This window comes from Falco cherrug, chromosome 5, assembly GCF_023634085.1.
Source record: "Falco cherrug isolate bFalChe1 chromosome 5, bFalChe1.pri, whole genome shotgun sequence".
In the NCBI taxonomy this organism is placed as follows: Eukaryota; Metazoa; Chordata; class Aves; order Falconiformes; family Falconidae; genus Falco; species Falco cherrug.
The window spans coordinates 22,223,336-22,243,860 of record NC_073701.1 but is presented as its reverse complement, the minus strand read 5'-3'; the positions used below and the strand labels follow the sequence as shown (position 1 = coordinate 22,243,860).

Genomic DNA, 20,525 nt, shown 5'->3' with positions numbered 1-20,525 from the left:
AGAAGGGTGATCAGCTGTGATTCCAGGACAGGTCTGCCTCTCCCCCTGAACAGGTCTGAAGTATCTGGTCTGGGCAGTCACTTCTTTTCAAGTAAAAATGAGCCCAGATTGTTTTTTGCACCCTTTACTTTTTTTTCATGTCTTACCAGTACAGCTCATTAATGAATTCTTACTACACTGACACTTAATGGGGCCAACTTTGATTTACATTTTTTCACTTATCAAATCTCAAAAGCACAGGTTTCAGCTCAGTTTGGATTGTTTTCCATCTATGGCCAACCTATGTTCACTAGCCTTTAGCTAGATTATTCACAGCCCTATGCCTAAACCTATATCTTCAGTCACAAGGTCACGAATAGGCCACAGTTTACTATACTTAAATTATCAAATATTCATACACATGTCCTGGATACAGTTGTCTCTCGCCTTCAGCCTTCCTGCTGCTCTTCAGAGGTAGGTGCTGTTCTTTCAGGATTGTGCATCTTTGTGGGAAAATTGCTGTACTCCCTGTTCTTGTCATTTGATCAGCAAGGTAAACATAAATAAACAGAAGGAGTGGATATAAAGGCCACATCTGCAGTTCCACTTGCTAAGATATGAATTACAAGAGTTCCCATTCCTCCTGGCTTTATTGAATTTGACTGTGGTCAGGAAACAAGGCAAATTTCTCTGCTTTCCTTTGCAGCAAGGGGAAGGGTGATTGTATGTACACGGCAGTGGGAGGTGGGTAGCCAGCTCCACACTCCTGGCTTTGTAAATAAGCTCATTTGGCCAGATGCTCAGCTGGTGTAAGCAGGCACCCACTGCCAGAATGGGTACAAGGCCACACACCATGGAAGAACACTTTTCTAAATAAATAAGTAAGGATACTGGTATTCTTCTCCACTCCTCTTTGATAATCTTGTGACCTACCATGCTCCCTGTAGATAAAGCTCAAGTTTTCTTGATCAGAGAGAAACTTCCTGAAACTTTGCCTGGCAATAGATTTAACAGACATGGACCTGTGGGACAAACTCATGCTGTGGATCACTATTAAATTATTTCAAGTTGGAATTCAGCCTAGAGCAGACCCAGCTCCAGCATATGTAACCACAAGAATCCAGTTGGGTTAAGCAGTAGTGCCTGGCATCACGCGTTCTGCCACTGAGGCTGACAAATGCAAGATGTTTGTTTTGGCATTCATGCTCCCATGCCCCGCATTTTGCAGTGTGGGGCTTGGGGTGGTTTTTTTGTTTGTGTTTTTTCCCTGCTCCCTATGGGTCTAATACTGCATTCTTTTGTGGTGACTCTCCAATATATTTCTATTTATTCTGCAGCCCTATTTCTGTGAAGAAATGAATAGCCCACTCTGAATTTTTGGGTTCTATATTCTTTCTTGCATTTTTCTGCTCCAAATGTCAGACTTTAAGTTCTCACTTGTAAAGCTCCTCAAGGGCACAGGTTAATTGCTGGGTAGGTCAGGAAAAGCTCATAGTTGACAGCTCTGTATAACTAGTTTCTGTCATTGTGGGGAGTGGGATTTTTGTTTCCCGTGGCAGGCATCAGAGATAAGCCACCGACAAAAGCAGCCCTCTAGAGCAGGGTTGTGCAAATCTATGATAGATTATGTTATAGTTATACTGAGAGTTGGTTGGCAAATATAGCCGCGTGAAGGGGAGAAAGAAGGGAAAGGCAAGCTCCCTTTATGATTGTGCTCCTGTGGGTCAAAATGAAATTAAGTCCTACTGGGTAAATAGTGAAAGACAGGATTGCCAAATACATTTTTAATGAAAATAAATGTTATTTCAATGCTTTACTTTGCTGTCAGTAATTAATGGCAGTGGGTGAGCCATAAAGGGTCATAAGGATCCCACAGGACCTATGGCGGCTGGGGCTCAGGTGCTGGGTAACTGCTGCCAGCCATTTGCAGACTGGCTTTGGCAGCCCTGGGCCTGAGGAGAAATCAAGGAAAGAAGCTTTGGCAATGCCTGAGTCACAATTCTCTTGGTGACTTGAGACTATCGGGCTCCTCCTTCCTTTGCCTCAGTTTCCATATTGGCCACTTGAGGATAGTGACGGTGGTGTGCCTTGCAGGAGGGTCATGGTGGTGGCCCTTGTTCCCACAGCCCTTTGGAAAGCTAGATTGCTCTTCAAGTGCTAAAGAAATTCCCTTCCTGGGAGAGTATATCTTGTGCACTCTCCAGTTGCATCCTTCCAGCCTGAAAACTTTCCAAGCCGCTTATCTAAACACTTCCCACACGGTAATGTGCTGCTGCCCCAGGCCTCTGCTCTTGCTGCTCCGCAGCTTCCTTTCTGCTGACCCCCCAGCAGCGGCAGTAAAACAACCTGTTAACATCGGGATCTTCATGTGCTTTCAGAACCAGGCTTGATGTTTTCAACATATTCTCTCATCTTCCTGTGCACAGACTACTGTCTAACATTTCTGGAAAGGCATCTGGAGACTCCAGCCAATTTCTATGGTGTTTTAAAGCTGCACATATGTTTAATATATCTACTACTTCCTTCCCCGGGACTTCATGCTTCTCTTACCATTCATCTTTTTATACTGTACGCATAGAATACGAGTTATCTACAGCATTGCTACCATAATATATGGCATTTCCCAACACCTACATGGCAAATCCATTAGAAACTGTAACAGCTGCAGATTAACTCTAGCAGCGTGAATGCTCTACCTGGTGGGAAACAATCATAAAAAAGTACTTTTCCCTTTCAGAATTATGAAAAGGTGATAGAAATAGATGCACCTCCCTTCCTTTCTCCCAGGGGAGAGAGAGAAAAAAAAAAAAAAAAACAAAAAACAAAAAAAAAACACCGAAACCACAACACTGATTTTTCTGACTCTGGGAAGAGGTAGGAGTCAATGAAATTGGGGGAGCTGGTTTAATCTGAAGCAAACAGAAAGAAATACTAGTTCAAACAGCAGGCCAGGCTTGAGAGCTGGGGAGGTGGGTGTCCCATAACCAGTAGAGTGGCAATGGGGAGCATTCATGGTGGCACTGTAAAGGGCATGTGGGAAGGCAAGGAAAGCCAAGGGGTGCCGCCTTCCAAAATTGTAACTGCCTCTGCTGCAGCAGGTATAATAAAGGGCTGACAGTAACGCTGAGTAAACATAGCCTTGGAATGAAAGCAGCAAATGGATGAGGATGCGGTAGTTTCCTTGCCCACTGCTATCTTGTAGCAATTTGTCCACTTTCCTGCTCACCACAGCGTTGGGAGCACCCACCGGGCATGGGGTGAGAGGATACAAACACCTTCAGTCAACAGCAGCTAATGACAGCCCTGTAACCACAACTCGGCTGAAGTATTTTGTTGATCGTCTTAGTGGTGTTACGTTTTTTATAGACTTACGTATTTGTTTTTGGGTGCTGTAAATGTAAAAGGCATACGAGTGGCAGAGGTAAATGCAGAAAGTTTGCGTGGAAAATAGAGACATAACTTGTTTTTCCTGCTCAGCTCTGAAGCCAAAATAGGTAAATTTACCCACTTCCATGACCAAGACTAGCTATGTAAAGATATACACCGCTTCCCTTTTTAACCAGCGTGAAGCTGGCTTCACACAATGACTGTCTGAAGCAGTCAAAGCTTGGAGCATCCTCAAAGTCCAGGCCACAGAATGGTTCCCAGGACAGTAGGAAACACTTCAGAGTGGCTGTTCTTTGCCACATCACTGCTGCTGGGTCAGCTTATCTGGATCTTGTGCACTGAGCCTTTAACTGGCAGTGTGGGTGAAGGGTAACAAAGGAGCTGGAGATGAGAAGCAGAGATGGGAGGAAGCACTAGGTGAGGAGGCTGAGAAGGCAACTGTAAATACAAAGTTTTCATATAAAGTACAAAGCAGAAGTGATTCCACCGTATGCAGAGTTTAGGGAACATGTACTAACCTGGCAAGGAGAAAGGGAAGGTGACAGCTGAGAAGAAACAAAACCAAGCAAATAAGTATATGCAAGGCAAGAGGTAGGCAGGGATCCCAGATACCAGGGAGGTCTAGAACAAGTGGAAGAATAAAAAAACCAGCATTTCTGAAAGGACTCATTAGGGTCAGCAGCCTGGGAGACACCACTGCGTCCAGTGACCTGGTGGGGAGAAGCAGACCGACCAAAACACTGGAAGGCTTCCTGGTAAACTGGCAAAGGATTCCTGGGATTCCACCGGGAAGCTTTTCCATTGTCTTTCACAAAGACTACAAGAGACAGGAGTGGGTGCGGTGGCTGAGCACAGGCCTAGAGAAAATTCTGTGCTACACACATAAATCTCAAATCCTGGCATTCCTTCCCCAATAACCAAACAGCAGGCTATATTTAGCCCAACCTAAACAGAAACAAAGAACAGCAGGACTAGTCTTAGCTCTAACAGCTGCCACCAGCTGCTCAGAGGGGACGCAGGTAGAGCCGACGACGTCAGATGTAGTTAAATGAGATGGAACAGGGAAGGCAGCTATGCTTGAATGAACAATGCTGGTGTTTGGTTAGAGAAATTCTGCATTTTATTGTTTCATGGCTAGCCAGAAGGAAGATCAAATGTCAAGCTGAGCATGAATGCTTTTTACACCAAGGGCAAGTCTATAGTGAACCATGGACAGGCAAATAAGCAGAGGAAAGGGAGGAGGTAACAGATACAAGCAGACCACCTTGCCACTCAGAGCAAATGCTCGTGTGTCTAGCCCAAGTTCCTGGCATTCCCTCACTTCCATTCTAGCATAACAAAAATCAACAAAAGCAGTTTTGAGAAAGTCCAAGGAGGGCTGGTTGTCACGCTGCTGCTGACTAAAAGTTTGTATCTGTGTAGGAAGGCCAGTGACGCTTTTTCCAAGCAGCGTGCTGAGGGTGCCCAGAGGTACTGCTGATCCTAGTAGGGCCCTGTGCTTGGTTAATGTACAGCCTGCCTGGCCCCAAAGCTGCACATCTTGGGGCCACTACAACAGCAGCCCTTCTCCCTGCTGGCATGGCCACACATTCATGGGTCACAGTGACTTATTTCACTGATCCACGAACCCAGGGCTCACCCCCTGTATAGGCATCACCGTCATCACCTGGACAGGAGTGTGGAAAGGTCACATTAATGCAACTGGTTGCTTGCAAAATTACCTGCTCCAGGAGGGTGTATTTGCATGCTTGTTGGGGGAGAAATCATCACAAAACCTCAACCAGAGTGACCTAATTACTGTTAAGATTTCTACTAGTATGTATACACATACATGCACAGTACCTTTAGTGAAGCTGTACCTGGCTGAAAAGTGTAAAACCAGAGGACGCATAAAGTGAGATTGTTTAATGAGAACTTTACCTTCAAAATATTAGGGGACAATTAATACAGTGGGTGTTAAACTTGATCACTGAATAATCACTTAAGCATCTGGTTATCATTGCCATTCTTAAGAACAAAAAGTCAAAAAAAAGCAACTGACCTACTTCACCAGTGTAAAAAAGACAAAAAAACCCAAAACAACCTCAAAACAAAACAAAACACATGCCACAAAACTAAAAAAACCAACCAAACAAAAAAAAAAAACAACACCAAAAAAACCACCAAAACAACAGAAAATCCACTGTCTCCTTCCATCCACATTTCTGGATTTCAGAGGCACCTTATTACAGCAATTCTCCCTAGATGCATCAGTTGGTATAGCATGGACTTTGAAGATTTTGTGGTAGCTTTCCCTGCCTTACTAGCAGAGCTGTGAGCTTGATGACTAATCACTTCTTAATAACTCATGTTTCCTCCCCAAAAGTCCCTGAAATGAAACTAGAGGAAAACATATGAGCAGGGATTTGTGAAGTAGAAAATCGCTTTGAAATGGGCTTATTTCCCAGTAACTCGTATGGTTTTTCTGGAAGGGGAGGGTAGGGCCAGTGCTGAATTCAGTTCTATTCCCCACATGCCCAGACCTTGCAATTGCAAAGTGATCCCTGGTAGTGTATTCCAGATATATCCTCAAATAATGAAAACAAAACACAGATTAATGTAGACCTCTCTGACTTGACTGTTGCTTGAATTTTTCCTGTAGGAATTTTCAAATCCAGATATCTTTCTCCTGAGTATGTTCTCCCACCCTGGATTAGACAGGGAAAATAGTGTAAACCAACAGATTCACATCTACGTCTACTCAGGACTTTCCCAGCTGTGACACTAAAATAAAGTTGGTGTGATCTTAATTTCTGGAATGGGACAGGCTCTTTGCAGGATGGTATTTACTGATGCCACTTTATTGATCACCCTCTTGCACAATGCAAGTACCTGAGCTATCGCTGGATCAAAAGATGACAACAGCCCTGTGTCCCATGTACTTGATTGCCAAGAAAATTATTTTTGTAGCTGCCTAGAAGCAGACACGTATTTTCTGGGTAGAGCCTGTGGGAGCTTTGGTATCTTCCCTGTTGCTTAAGCATCAGTAGAAAACACACACACTTCCATGTCACATGCCATGGTCGCAGCTGCATGGCCCAGCCAGACAGATGAGAACTGCATCTGCCCATGGCTGGGCACATGACACGTGCTAACGCAGAAACTTGGAGTATTCAGCCTGGCACAAACACAGAAAAAAGGCAAGATGGATAGTACATGCCACAGCTGGACATTGTCTTTTTTTTGGCCAAAACATTAAGGCTCCTAAGAAGAGGTATTTTGAGCATTCATAGTCAACTGAATTATGGGTTGGACAAGCATCAGCCATGCAGTGCTGTCCAGTACATGCCCTTTTTTCTCCTCCTGGTTCATAAATTTTCACTCCTTTTTAGCTTTCTGGGCACGTACTGTACCTTGTGATGACATGGAAGAACAAGGCCTTTAAGTCTTTATTAATTGTTACTACTGTATTTTTAAAAGGAGCTATTTAGGAAATTCTAACTTTTGTTACCATAGGAATGAAGCTGTAGGATTCAGCAAGAGAGCAACTTAAACAGCAGTGTTTAAGTAATTCACTTCAACTTTAATTTTCTGTTCCCTTTAAGCTCCTCTTGGACATAAAGAAAAAGACTGTAAAAGTGCTCTCGTCCTCTCAGCGCCGCTTGAGTCTAGCCCAAATTAGGAGGTGCAGCCCTGTAATCTATAGCAGGGCTTAGCGATGTCCCTTCCCACCCACAGAGCACCTCCTCTTCTTCCCGAGTGAAGCAGCATCAGTGAAGTGCTCCTTAGCTCAGGCAGAGCTCCTCATCTGTTTTTTCCCCAGCTAGTTTAAAGCAATGCTTATGCAACTTTTATGCCATAAGAACTAGGTGAACAGAGGAGCAGCCAGTCCACTGTACAAGAGCACGCTGGGATGCTCATACCCAATGAGCTCGCCCAGATGAGCTGACCAGTGATTTACTACCCAGTGTAATTCTGAACTAAGTGCCTTACTAGAGCACTTTTACATGCACCTTTCTGAGTTTATTTGCTCCTTTTTTCCTGTTTGAAAGGTTTTAGGTCTACATTAAGTAAAAATCAAAACAGGACAGGTGAGTTGATTAATAATTCTGCTAGCCTTCTCCAGCAGGCAGGAGGAGACAAGGCAAGGAAGGACAGTAAAAAGCTGACACCCAGACTTGCTATTCCCCTCCACCTGTTTTTTAATCCTTTTGACCATGGGAACTTGATAAGCAGTAAGAAAGTGGAAAAAAGTTTTGTTTTCCCTGGCTTTGACTCTTTTTTGAGATGTTATCGACTTGTGAATGGTGTTCTGATTTCCCATCTCATGTTTGGGAGAGTCTTGGATTAGTCAGAAGGGACTAAGTAGAACAAGGAATCTTGCACCCCATTGCACAGATGTCTAACATCAATGATGAGACCAGGATGTTCTTCAGCAGTTGTTGATTGTGGCAACAGTTCTATTGATTTTCATGGTGCATGAGGGACAGCTTTAATTCTCCTGAATCACCACACTCCTTTCTTCATTGCTGCTGAAGCCATGATCCAAAGTCCCAGTCAGGAACTGGAGGAGGAGCCTCTCCAGGATATTACAGTATGTGTCTGTAACTTCACAGATGCTGTCAGGTGGTGAAGCCACTTACAGATTAAGAATCTAATGCCTGGCTATTCCTCAGCAAATGAAGAAAAGCCAAGAAAGCAAGCCAGTGACCGTATTTTGGCATGACTTCCTGGCATTACAGTGACCGTATTTATCACCCAACCTCTCCTTTTCCTTGCACATATCTAGCCTGCTCCAGCATTCTGCCTTGCATTCTTGCTTCTAGAGTCTGGTTTATCTTTCAGCTGTCTGGCCAAACCTACTTTAGTAACCTATGGCCACAGGATTCTGCCTCAACAACATATTACAAACTGGTCACAGGGATAGGGAATTACACAGCTATGCTAAAAAAAAAAAAAAAAAAGAAAAAAAAAAGACACTATCAACGCTAATCTAGCAGGGTACTTAACCACCAAACCCAGCTATTTGGAGATTACTTTGCTCTGTTTTAGCAAAGGTGTAACAGCACTTCCACAGCTCCCACTCCTGCTACTGTTGGCTGCAGGCAAATAGGGGTTTTCAGACACCACCCTGCCACACACGCATACCCGTTTCTGTGGACTTGGCCAAGCTGTTGAAGCTGGATCCTTTTATGGGAATGTACAAGAGGGGTTTTCATAAACCAGTTTGAGATTTTGGGAGGCACAGTTGCTGCTCTGTTGAGGTAGCTGATAGCTCTCTAGTCTTTCCACCCCCTCAAATCACCTCGTTGTGCTGCCCACTTATTTGCACCTTCATTTCCACACAGATTCACATGCGTGGTCACAATCAAAAAGAGGACCTTAGTCATATTTTACATAACATTTCCTTCCATCTCAAAGGGGAAAAAAGAGGACACAGAGGAGGAAGACTGTGAAGGACTAGAATGTTTTTATTGACTTTTCATTAAAAATTATTTCCCACCCAGGAATACACGAAAACTTTTTTACCATAAAAACCTAGTATAGCGAAGTCTATAAAAAGGATACAACAGGTAAAAAAGGCTCTTATTTATCATATGCTGATGAGGGATTTTAACAGAGCACTTAACTGGTAGGTTTGTATTTTTTAAATATAAGCTCTCAAATGATTAGGAATATCAGGGTGAGGGGAGTCTTTTAGTGTTTCAACTTTCCTGCGAATACTTCAACATCCTATTGCATTATTTTGAATCCAGCCAAAAGACCAGACAACCACAGAAACAGCCAACTGAATAAAAGACAAACTAAAAGGAGAACCGCTGAAGTTACTCACAAACTTGGACAGGACAGCGAAACACAAAAGAGGGGTGGGGTGAGTGCAGCAGGGAAGAAGGAACAGTTTAAACGTATCCCAGAATATTACCAGCATTCCCTCAGGTATTTTATTCAAAAAGGTACAATTTAATCTGCATTGTCTTTGTATAAACAGCATAATCTCTAAGAACCTCTGCCTCACATACGCCTTTTTTCCTGAAGGCTGACAGAGCTACTTCACTGATAGTGTTCTGGTAAAATACCTTCTGGGTATACATAATATATATATTAAAAAATGTGCTTTTATAAACAACCCATTCTAAAGTTAATGAAACTATAATAGTTTATGGGCCAGAACCTTGGCACTTCTAATTAAAATGTTACTTCAGGGAACCAGAGCTGGTTGACAGCAGCTGAGAGTCTAGCCTAATGCTCTTACCAGTATGTCCTACCTCCTGGCTTCTCTTCTGCAGATTTCTCTAAAATAAACAGTATCTTACAATTCCCAGATTGGCACAGGAGCATGATTACACGCAGGCTACTTATTTCCTCATCCTTATGGTGCAAGGACATGCAAGATAGGTCCTGGAGCCGTCAAGTTAACACAACACCACCAAACTGCCCGAGCAAGCTTGCAACCCTCGTGTTATGCTCCTTGTCTCACCAAAGGAAAGGCTGTCTGTAGAAATGGATTTTTAACATTCACACCTCCCCCTTGTGTTTCTACTATGTGAACTCACCAGACTATGTTTATTTCTCAAAAGACCTCTCTAAACGTGAAATTTACACGTTGTATTTTCTTGGTTTCCTGGTAAATATGTAAATACAAAAGAGTACACTAAGAATAAACGTTCTTTCAGTTGCCAAGGCTAAAATTTCCCACTGAAATCAACCAGTATTACAGCTATTACAGAAGTCATCCAATATTTAACAGAGGATTTGATCTTAGAAGATAGGGAGAATAATAAAAATACCTTCATCTAGCACAAGCTATGAAGAGACAAATACTACTAATTCTGTTCTATGGAAAAGAGAAATCTTGCCACTCACTTCATGAGAAGTGGGACTGAGTTGGGGTGGGAAGTTTGTTATTTTGTTTTCTTGTTGGTTTTTGTTAGGTTTTGTGGTTTTTTCCAAGCAATAAAAGTACTTTTATCCTGGAGATCCTGGAGAAAATAGCATGAAAGGCAAGGAAGAGAGAACTCCTGGCCTGATCCTGACCTCTGTGACAAGAATAAGACCACAGCTGTCCTTTTGTACAATGAGTTTGTACAAAGAGAGGGAGGAAAAAGTTATCTGATGACAAGCAGAAGAAAAAATCAGACAACAAACATACCTGATTTGCCCACACCAGCTCGACCGAAGATCGCCAGCTTCACTTCTGCACTCTTAGCCATGCTGGAAGGGACGGAGTGGTGACAAATTCACTCGATTATCTAAAGTGAAGCAGAAGAACCATTCCCAGCTCCTGTCTTTGGCTTCACCGTGTCATTGTGACGTCAATGCAGAGCCTGGGGAAGAACAACACGAGGATGGAGCTGCAAGGAGGCAGGCTCTTCCTCAGCCCCCCTTTTTTCTTTTTTAAATAGTCATGATAATTGATGCTATGTTCCTGCTTTAAACATCGCAGCAACACCACTGACACGTTTGGCACTGTTAGGGCAAAACCTGCCTTCAGCTTCCTAGCTCTCGCTGTTTGCTCCACAGTGGCACTGTAATACTGCACGAGGTACTAAACAACCCAAAGTACCTGCCTCACAAGGTTTCTTGTTCTTTCTTTCAGCTGTGATTGCTATATTTACTGTATTTGCCTCAGCTCCAATGAATTAGTTTTTGTAGAATGTATGTAAAAGCCACAAGCACTCACTAACCGTGCCTGCAGATAGATGATCTTTCCTCAAGCCCTCCAGTACCAGAAAGGTTTCAGTTACCCAGCTGCAGTTGCCTAAAAACCTCTAAGCACTTGTAACCTGCCAGTTCTGCTAAACAAATCTGTACCCAGTAGTTCTCCATGGCTCCTTGTTTAAACTGCCTCAGCTTGTACATAAACATTCGGCAAAGCATGGGGTTAGAAAAGGATGCCAGAGTTTCTGGTAATACACTCTTAACAGGCCACATGGGAATTATCTATATTCACAGCAGATTTGCTGCATGACCTTGAGCAAGTCACCTGGCACTTCATCTCCTTGATCTCTCTAGCCTGGACAGTAAAAAATATGACAATACCTGTCATTGTAGAGTGCTTTAAGATCTTGGGCGAAAAATGGCAACTCTGACGATGCTGATGATCCTCAAGCCTGACTTAAAACATCACAAACTCAGTCTCCCTGTAAAACAGGGCAGAACTTTACTCGTGAATGCAACCTGTTATGAAGATTTGCTGTTGCGCTGAAGTGTTCGCTTTAGCCATAAATCCTAACAGTGACGTAGGAAGCTCGCTATGTTACTACCCGGTCTACAGCAAAATGCATTTCAGACGGATTTCTTGAAATAAAACCCGAGGCTTTTGCATACAGACAAAAAGAAGTAAAAACGCCTTACACAGAGAAGGGATCCAGCTCATCTCTGACATCCTCATGCTCCTGAATCATTTTGCCTATGAGTGAATTTAGACCTCGATCGCCTTGCACGAAGCGCAAAGTTTTTCGGGAGCTGCACCGCCTGGCGGGGTGGGGGGTGGGTGGCAGGGGGACAGCGCCATCCCCCTCCCGCGAAGGCTCCCGGCCGCCTGCCGGTAGCTCACGCAGCTCCGGGGGCTGCGCGCCCGAGCAGCGCCGCGACCCCGCCGCCGCCTGCGGCACCACGGGCCGGCCCCGCCGCGCCCGCCCCGCCGGCAGGTACCGCCGCGTTTCCCCGCAGGCACCGGCACCCGCCCGCCCCGGCGCCGCGCCGGGCTCCGCTCCCCGGCCGGGTCCCGGCAGGTGCCTGCCGCACGGTGCGGAGCGCAGCAGCTCCCGCGGCTGCGGGCACCGGCCGGGCCGGCTCCGCGGCCCCGCGCGCAGCGTGCGCCGTGCCCCCCGCCCCGCACCTTCCCGCTCGCGCTCCTCCCCGCACCGCCCCCCCCGCACCCGCGGAGGAGACCCGCGGGCGCGCACAGCCCCGCGCCGGCCGCCCGCCGCTCACCTCCTTGCGAGCAGCGCGGGGGGCCGCGCTGGCGGTGCCCGCGCTGCGCCGCGGCGCTCAGCGAGGGAGGCGCGGCCCGGCCCCGGCCCCGGCCCCGGCCCCGGCCGCACCCGCGCTCCCGCCGGCGGCAGCGGCGCGGCCGCACAATGCGGAGAGGCCGCCCGCCCCTCCGCCCGCCCGGCGGCGGCTCCCGCAGCGCCCCCCGCCGCCGCGCGGCACTGCGGCGCCCCCTGCGGGCCGCCGGGAGCAGCACGCCGGGTGCCGTGCGGAGGGTGCCGGGCGCGGGTCCGCGGCGCCCCGGCGGGGCGGGGGGCGGCGGGGGGCGCCAGGCGGGACGGGGAGGGCCACCGTGGTGGCGCCGTCCCCTCGCTGTAGGTGCCGACGAGCGTCACCCCAGCCCGGCGAGCTCAGCCCTGAGGTTCGGCGTGTTTGGCGGTAACGCAGCCTTTAATTGTGCGGGACAGCGGGGTTGCTCACATGCATAAATTCTGACGAAGTGCTTGCTAGCGGGCCCGGCCAAGTCTGCTCCGTAGCTAATTCAACACCTTCGAGCACTGTCTTTCCCTCACTTTTGCTTGGTTAGTGCTGCTCACCGGTACCGCCCGGTGTAACGCTTTGCAGAGCCACGCAGCCTCCCTGCCCTGGCAGGCTAACAGCAAGGTCACTGCTCCGTCAGGTCGCTTCACAGCAGCACCAACTTTTCACACGGTGCTCTTCTCCCTGCATCCCAGCGTGGCTTACGGCAAAGGAAAGCATTGTTACTTCAATTTGCAAATGGGGAAAAAAGAGCCGTGTAATTACATCAGTCCCTCCAAGCAGCAGCGTCAGTGCCAAGGTCCAAGTTCTGAAATGATAGGACCAAATTCACCAGACAGCTCTTACTTCCTTGTTTATTAAACTATCCAGTAATGTAAAGATGCATTAGTAACAGATGTGAACCAGAGCTGGAAAGCACTTAGAGCTCAGTGGGTGTTCCTCTTCTGTTTCTGTTCCAGCCTAGATCTGTATGAGATACAAGGTGAGTAAAAGACAAAGCTCTCCCCTCGCTGTCTTTCTTGATGGAAAATTAAATAAAAGTTGGGTTAGAAAGGATCTTCCATGATCCAAGTGTCTGTACAAAAGCATGATAACCGTTCAGGGAGCAGGGTGGCAGTCCTGAGGAGAAATGAGCACCTACTATTCCCTCCAAGCTGTGCCAGCCGCAGGCACTCAGTAGCAGATCTTAAAATAGTTGTACTGCACATTATTTGAAGGAAAAAGAAAAAAAAAGAATTAGAAGGCAGATGTGAAAGCAGTAGTGTGGTTTATGCTTTACTTGTTAAAAGTAAATGCTGAGGCTTTAAGTCTTCACTCTCTGTTTGGTTTACATAATTTAGAGAGATTAGCTTTTTCCATCCTCCTAAGAGAGCAGCTGGCAAGTGTCTATTTTGCATCTGGGGAAATGTGTGTTGGTCTCGAAGCCTGACATTTGTTTTGTGTGTATGGAATTCACCCTGCATGGGGCTGTCAAATTAAATATGGTAACTGGCTTTTCCAAAGCAGAAGATAATTTATTGGTCATTAAAGTCCTAGTGGCTGTGCAGTCAGCTTGCACTGAAGTCTCTTATTGGTGCCAGGGCATGAGAATTTAGTAAGCACTAATCATGGACATAGGCAAAGGTTTCAGATGGTTGAGACCCACAGGGCTGGTCCAGGACCACTTCAATTGCTGTTTGTTTTCTCTGTACTCACTGTGCTTCTCATATATAAAGTTGATGGTTTGAGGATTTTTTTCCTACCCAAAATAGGTTTTGAAAGCCTTAGATTTTAGTCCTATAGAGCAAGGACCCCTTGCTTTGTTGTAAGCAATTGTTTGCTGGTAGCTGTGGCTGACTGACATGGTGTATTTTCTCAGTGGCTTTGCCACTCATGCTGATCCTAAAATGTGCTCATGGGTAGTATCCTGGCATGGGTAATGAGATCAAGGTTTTCGCTGGGAAGACCATCACGCAACTGACTGCCTGAATGATGGGGCAGCTTCCTTTTCTGCCCTTCCATCTTATGAAAATCTGGGATAAGGGAAACAAAGCTGGAGATACAGAGTCTGATTCCAGGTGGTCTGTGTGCTGCCAGTCTGAATTCAGCTCAATCCAGCAGAAGTCAGGAGCACCCCCTTTCCCACCTCACCAGAGCCACGTGTCTTAGATTTCTCTCTCTTGTCCCTTGCATCTTTGGTGAGTTGTAGCATTTCACAGCCTTAATTCATTTTGAAAAGAGCACTTCCGTATATTTAAAAATTTTCCTGTTTTACTAGGAAAAGGAGCACTCCCGGCACAAGAGGATAGCTGTCTTATGGGAATTATCAGCTGGAGTGGACCTGATGGACACTCACTCCTTTTTGTAGGCTCCTTTTCTAAGATGTCAAAGCAGTGAAGCGTGTCTACCTACAGTTGTCAGTGAGTTTGTCTGTGGCTTTGTGACTCCCAAGGGCAACACTGAGCCTTGTAGCAGGGCAGAGCAGGCAGCCTCCTCTCGGCTGGTGAGCCCAGGCACTGCGGAGACATTGCTGCTGAGGAGCTGGGCCCAGCCACGCTGTGAACACAGATGCTGCAGCTGCAGGTCCATGGCTATGTAGCTACACCAGGGTCTGTAACATGGGCCTGCACTTCACGATGCAAGGAATACAGCTGGCTTAGCTCCCCTGTTATCCACACCTGGTTGCATCCCTTTTTGCTAAGATGCCCACCAGCGGTCCAGAGCAAGAATTTTGGTTCATTTATGGTCTGGTAAATGCCTGCAGTCAGCCAGTGTCTGCAGTCAGAGCTTCAGACTACCCTTGGTCACTAGAAACCCTGATGGCTGAGGAGCAGATAATGAAATAGGAATGTGAACTTGAAATGCACATGAAGCCACAGACTTAAGTGAAAGACAAATGCTGTTTCAGGATGGATTAACAGAGGTGCATCCAAGCAGTTACAGTTGATAGAAGTATTTTAGAAAGGCTCACAAAGTTAAGTACCACTAAATAATACTTTACTGGCTTAATAAGATATCTAAGTGTTGCCAAAGTCCAGAGTGTTCTTTCTGTCTGGTATGCAGGTGCTACCTGTTTATTGTCAAACACTTCTGCTGTTCATCATTTTCATTCTCAGTGCTTATGGTGTATTTTCTGGAGGTGTTTCTGTTGTGAAAGCCAATGGGATTTGCTTCCTGAAAGGCAGGAGAGAGGACTGGTGTGACACTGCAGGCCTGACAGCTAACACATGAAGAGGATGTATGAATAGCAAAGGAATGCTGAAAGTGTAGTATTTTTTTTCTGGAAACTAGAAATCCCATCATAGATGACAATTTTGCAGGTTTCAACAACTTCCAAAACAAGATTTTGTCATGGGGCTTGATGAGATTCATAAGAGAAGAAAGGATGACAGAGATCCAATTTCAGAAAGCCATTTAGGAGTCTCTGGATCCCATGGAAAGTGTGGCTTTTCATCTTCTGAGCACCTTTGTGCAATGGAGTCCAAGTGTCTGTAAACTGTGGACCATGTCATGCCATTGGTGACATGGTTGAGGAAACAGACTCTTTTGGTATGGTTCCTGCAGTAAGGAAGGGGTTACTGAGCTCCATGACTACTGTCTTTGCTGCTGCTGTAGAAGACTAGCCCAGAACTGCAGTGAGGATTGCTCTAGCGCAGAGCATGCCTGGTCAGAGCTGGATCCTTGTCTCAATCAGCAACCCATCAGTGACTTCATTTACTGTTTTTCCCTCCCTTCCAGAACTCTCCCAAGAGCTGAGATGGTACTTGGTAACTAGTAAAAAAACTACCAAGTAAATAGCTTGTTAACACAAATATTTGTAGCTATTACTAAAGATTCATGGGGAAACATTCAAATTGTTTTCTTCATTTCCACAGAATATCTTCCAAATGTTTTTGTGTTGGCTCTCAGCAATGTACATAAATCTGTTCAGTTACGCTAATCTAGCACCATGGGGAAAAAAAATGCAAGTTTGTCATTACATTATGGATGAACTTTGCTGTTAGTTCAGTTTGTAGTCAATGTGAAGTATTGCTGGTTTAAATTAATATTGCATTTTCTCCTATTTTCCCTTGTGGCTCATGAAACACTGAGTTTGTAAGGATGGGTTTTCTTGAGTATACACTGAGGATTTATAACTTCTCTTTCTCTCAACTTTTTCTTCAGTATATAGAAGAGAAATCAGATACATGTTTTTAAGGTGCAGGCTTTATTACTTAATAAGTGTTTATTTCTAATGTAATAAATAAGACCACAATCTTGCAAAGATTTTTTCTGTTAAACCTCACATGGACAGACTTAATTCCCCATTAGTATCACCTGAAGGTGGGCTGCAGAGTTGCCTGTAGAATCCAGGCTTCAACTTCTTGTTCCATTTGGCTTCATGAGGTGCCAAAACAGGGCACTGGAGACGGACACAGGATGTTCTTCACAGCATCTTGTGGATCTCACACATGCAAATGCCTCTGAGCTATGCCCTAGTGCAGGCCACCTGTCTCAGTAGGCATTTGGTGCATTTACAAGGGGACATGTAAATACATAGCTTGGACTTCTTGCAGTAGCAAGATTTTTATCAGGGAAATTTAATAGTGGTACGTGTGCAAAGCTGAGAGGCACAGCTCAGTAGGGACTATTGCTAAATAGAGTAGCGAAGTGTAAACTCATGTTTTATAACACATAGATAACGGATACTCTTCATATTGCCCATCAAAATGCATAAATTCTGCTAATCCATGTTTCTTCTCACCTGTGCTGTTGACTAGGTTGAATCCTGACAGTCTTCCCTTAAAAATGGGCAAGCTGTGACTCCACACTCATGGAAATACAGCAGTGACTGTGCTGACTCCATCACATTTTGGTACATTATTGGTTTTGTTCTTTGTTTAGGGTTTGCTTTTCTGGTATTGTTATTTCTCCCTCCACACTAACTCATATCACACAGAGGTCCTTTAATGGGTTTTTGTTAAGGTAAAATTAATTGCTGTATAACCCCAAGGAAATCAGGGTGGCTATAGCTCTCTCATGCATATTTATAACTATTAAATACCTACTTGCTTTAAAACTGAAGAAGTACAGTTTCTACACCAAAGTTTGGACTAAAAATTAAATCACCTACATAATAGTCTGCAACCTAGCTAGTACTTTTCTGCTAGAGAGATTTGTGTTATGGTTTTAATAAAGTACAGTTATAGAATTAAAAACCACTGGTAATGGTCGCGACCAATTTTGCAACAAATGTGCAATACCAGACTTTATTAATGAATGAGTTACTCTGGTGTGTCATCTTAATTTCTTACAGATGTATTCATGTTCTTTGAAAGGACCAGTGGAAATTGTCATAAATTCATTTGCTGTTCATGTTAATGAATGCTAGCCCTTATACTTCCTCAGTGGTATTATGATTGCAATCTGGATTGCCATAGGGACCCGACTGTAATTCATCATCGCTTCAGTGTTCAAATTCTCTGGTGGAACCAGATATTAGTGTCGACAACATCTGGAGTTTTACGTCTGTCATCTTTTTTCTACCTCCTTCCCTCTGTTTAATCAAGAGAATGGGAAGGGGAAATTGCTGTCATTGCTAATATCTTCCAGAAACTGAATGACTGCTAGGACTTTGGAGGATATTTGGACCTAGGGTGTAGGAGATACAGGTCTGTTCACAGAGGTCAGACTGAGGAACATCTGCATTCAGCACACTGTAATGCCAGTTGTCATGGCATGCCGAGAGAGGCGGGAGGCCACACTTCCATCTCCCATTCTGAAGCCAAGCAGTGGATTTGACAAGGGATGTCCTTTCACAGGAGAGTGTCTTGGTGACCACAGTATATACGTATGTGTGTGAATACATACCCCATTTCTGTCACTGGGGCTGGGGCTGTTCCATGTTGTATAAAACAGTTCTGTACTTGTATCAAGGAGACAGATAGGTTGTCATGGATTTTAAGTAGGAATTTATCCACGCCTGATGAAATCCAGACTTGCTTCCCACCCAAGCCCTTCAGATGCTAGTCCTTTCTCAGGGGCAGAGTTTAAATGAGCTCAGGGATACAATGCAAGGGAAATCTTGAACACAGGCTATTCCTTAGCATAGAACATGTCTGCCTGTCCTTGCAGTGTATGAGAGTATGCTGCTTTGTGGGAATATGACCATGGCTAGCATCAAATAGACACATCAGCCCGTGTCCTTCCTAAAATGGCCCGATGTGCAGCAAAGTACTGTGTGAATACTGGGCACAGCCAGATAGCAGGCTGGGGATACACAATGCTGTCAGAGAGCACCCATAGACATAGATGAAAGGGCTAACCCTGCAGCCCTGTGGCTAGGGTGAAGACAAATGTGGCAGTCCCTGCCACAAAGAATATTTAATTACATTTAGGAAAACATCGATGTGATAAAATTAGAGCATCCTGCCTCAAAACAGTAGCATATTGATGGACAAGGTACAGTATTGTGAGTTTGGAGACGGCTTGATTCAGAACTCTTCAACAAAAGGAAAAATTGGCATCCTATACATAGCGCTAGCTAAAGATGGTGTAAAGCCAGAAGGAGGAAAAGTGAAGAAATTGTCACCACAAGAGTAATTTTCTTACTTTTCTGGCTAAGCTAATCAGAACTGAAATGCTTCATTTTAGGTTAGCCAGACCACTGCATTAACAGAAAATTAAGAAATTTTTTTAAGAGAAACAGACTTTTATCCTTTCATTTGTTTCTCACTGATTTCGATTCCTGTGTGTAAGAGACAGAAATTTTGTTTATAAAATCCATTAATGTTTATAAATTCTCCAGAAATATGCTTTTGTGCTGTCCTCTGTCCTGTCTGCTTGGGAGGAGCTTGAATAAAGATAATTAATCATCCTCCTTCAAATCTAGCCCTTAAAATTCCTCCTTGCCATAATCCCTAAAATCAACTTAACAAATGTTTGTCTACGAATATGGAATGACCACTGCCTATCGTGCTGTTATGTTTCCAACCTTTGTCCTTCTCCATCTATCTACATCCATCAGTTGTCTTCCAGGACTATGAGTGTGCTGTGGTAGGGAACCAACTTTTATGCATCCAAACCCTCCACAACTGGAATGGCCTCTGCACAATTCACATCAATAGGATGGTGACACATCTTGTAAACATTTTGAAGGAAAATCCAATCAAGGACTGGATGATCTGCTATCCATGAGCCTTGCAGACTCAAATCTGACTCATGTATCCAGGGTTGCTGGGGACTGAATGATTTCTTCTGTCCTCCAGTGCGTGCTTGAAGTATGTAACTTTGCCTTGAAGTGTGCTTGTGTATCCCTTCTCTTTGGTGCTGTTTTGGAGAACAATACTCTGGGATTTATATTGCCACTTTTCTGCACAATATTTAGGGACAATATCTGAGGGGAAAAAAACCCAAACCGCCAACTTTTTATATACTTGATGTGTTAGTGTCATCTAAATATTTTTTGGAACTATCTCTGAATTCTTTATGTATAAGGTGATGAGGGAAGTCAAGCAGCCTCAGACTCTCCTCTGTCCAGGGCACAGCTGGTGAAGGAAATGAGGAAATACAGGAGCTAGTTGGAGCTGGTAACACACGCTGAGCATTTCTGTGCCGCTCTGTGACTGTAAGACACGAGGTGATGGCGCTAGTGGATAATCCGTCCTCATCTGGAAACCATTATTTCTAATCAGTCTAGCTTTTGTATGGTAATTACTGTTATCATATTACTTGTCAAATTTTCTGTGAACTAGTTTCTGAGGCTGTGTGTCTGCACTGTGAGTTTCAGGTGGCAACAAAGACCTTTAGGCACCATTTGTAAATTATTAATAAACAAACTTAAAAGTTTGTTAGGACAAAATGCAAGAAGTGGTTGGAGATACCCTCCAACGAAACAGAAGGCAATATTAACAAACAGATATTAAAGAGACAAGTTTCTCAAGGTATTATCCTGTCAGGTAGAGAAACTCTGAAAGGACTTATTTTAGAAAGCAACTAGTAATGCCATAATTTCAGAGGTTTTTAAGCACATGTTAAATTCCCATGGACTCCGTGTTCAAATGAAGGCAAAACTTCAAGGATTCAATAAGACAGCTACAATTGGAACAGCAGAAAGAAATACCTAAGATTAATTCTCTAGTTTTTTACCCAGGCTTCCCATCTTCATGTAAACAGAAATCCCATGGAAAACAGTGTAACATTATTATGGCGATTAACTAACCAAGCAGTAGGTAGTTTATTTAAGGTTC

General features: G+C 44.6%; 1 protein-coding gene across 3 annotated transcripts in view; it reads right to left on the bottom strand.

Moving 5' to 3' along the window:
- Window positions 1–12,408, bottom strand: part of RERG (RAS like estrogen regulated growth inhibitor) — a 108,810-nt gene extending 96,402 nt beyond the window's left edge. For 2 of the 3 annotated variants that reach the window (XM_055712480.1, XM_055712482.1), the window contains exons 1-2: window positions 12,283–12,408; window positions 10,496–10,670 (exon numbers count right to left, since the gene is read on the bottom strand). In XM_055712480.1, coding sequence (XP_055568455.1) covers window positions 10,496–10,556 — 61 coding nt within the window. In that variant the 5' untranslated portion in view covers window positions 10,557–10,670; window positions 12,283–12,408. Of the gene's footprint in view, window positions 1–10,495; window positions 10,671–11,385; window positions 11,487–12,282 lie in introns of all 3 variants that reach the window. The other variant, XM_055712481.1, reaches the window with a different exon arrangement.
- Window positions 12,409–20,525: the final 8,117 nt, after the last annotated feature.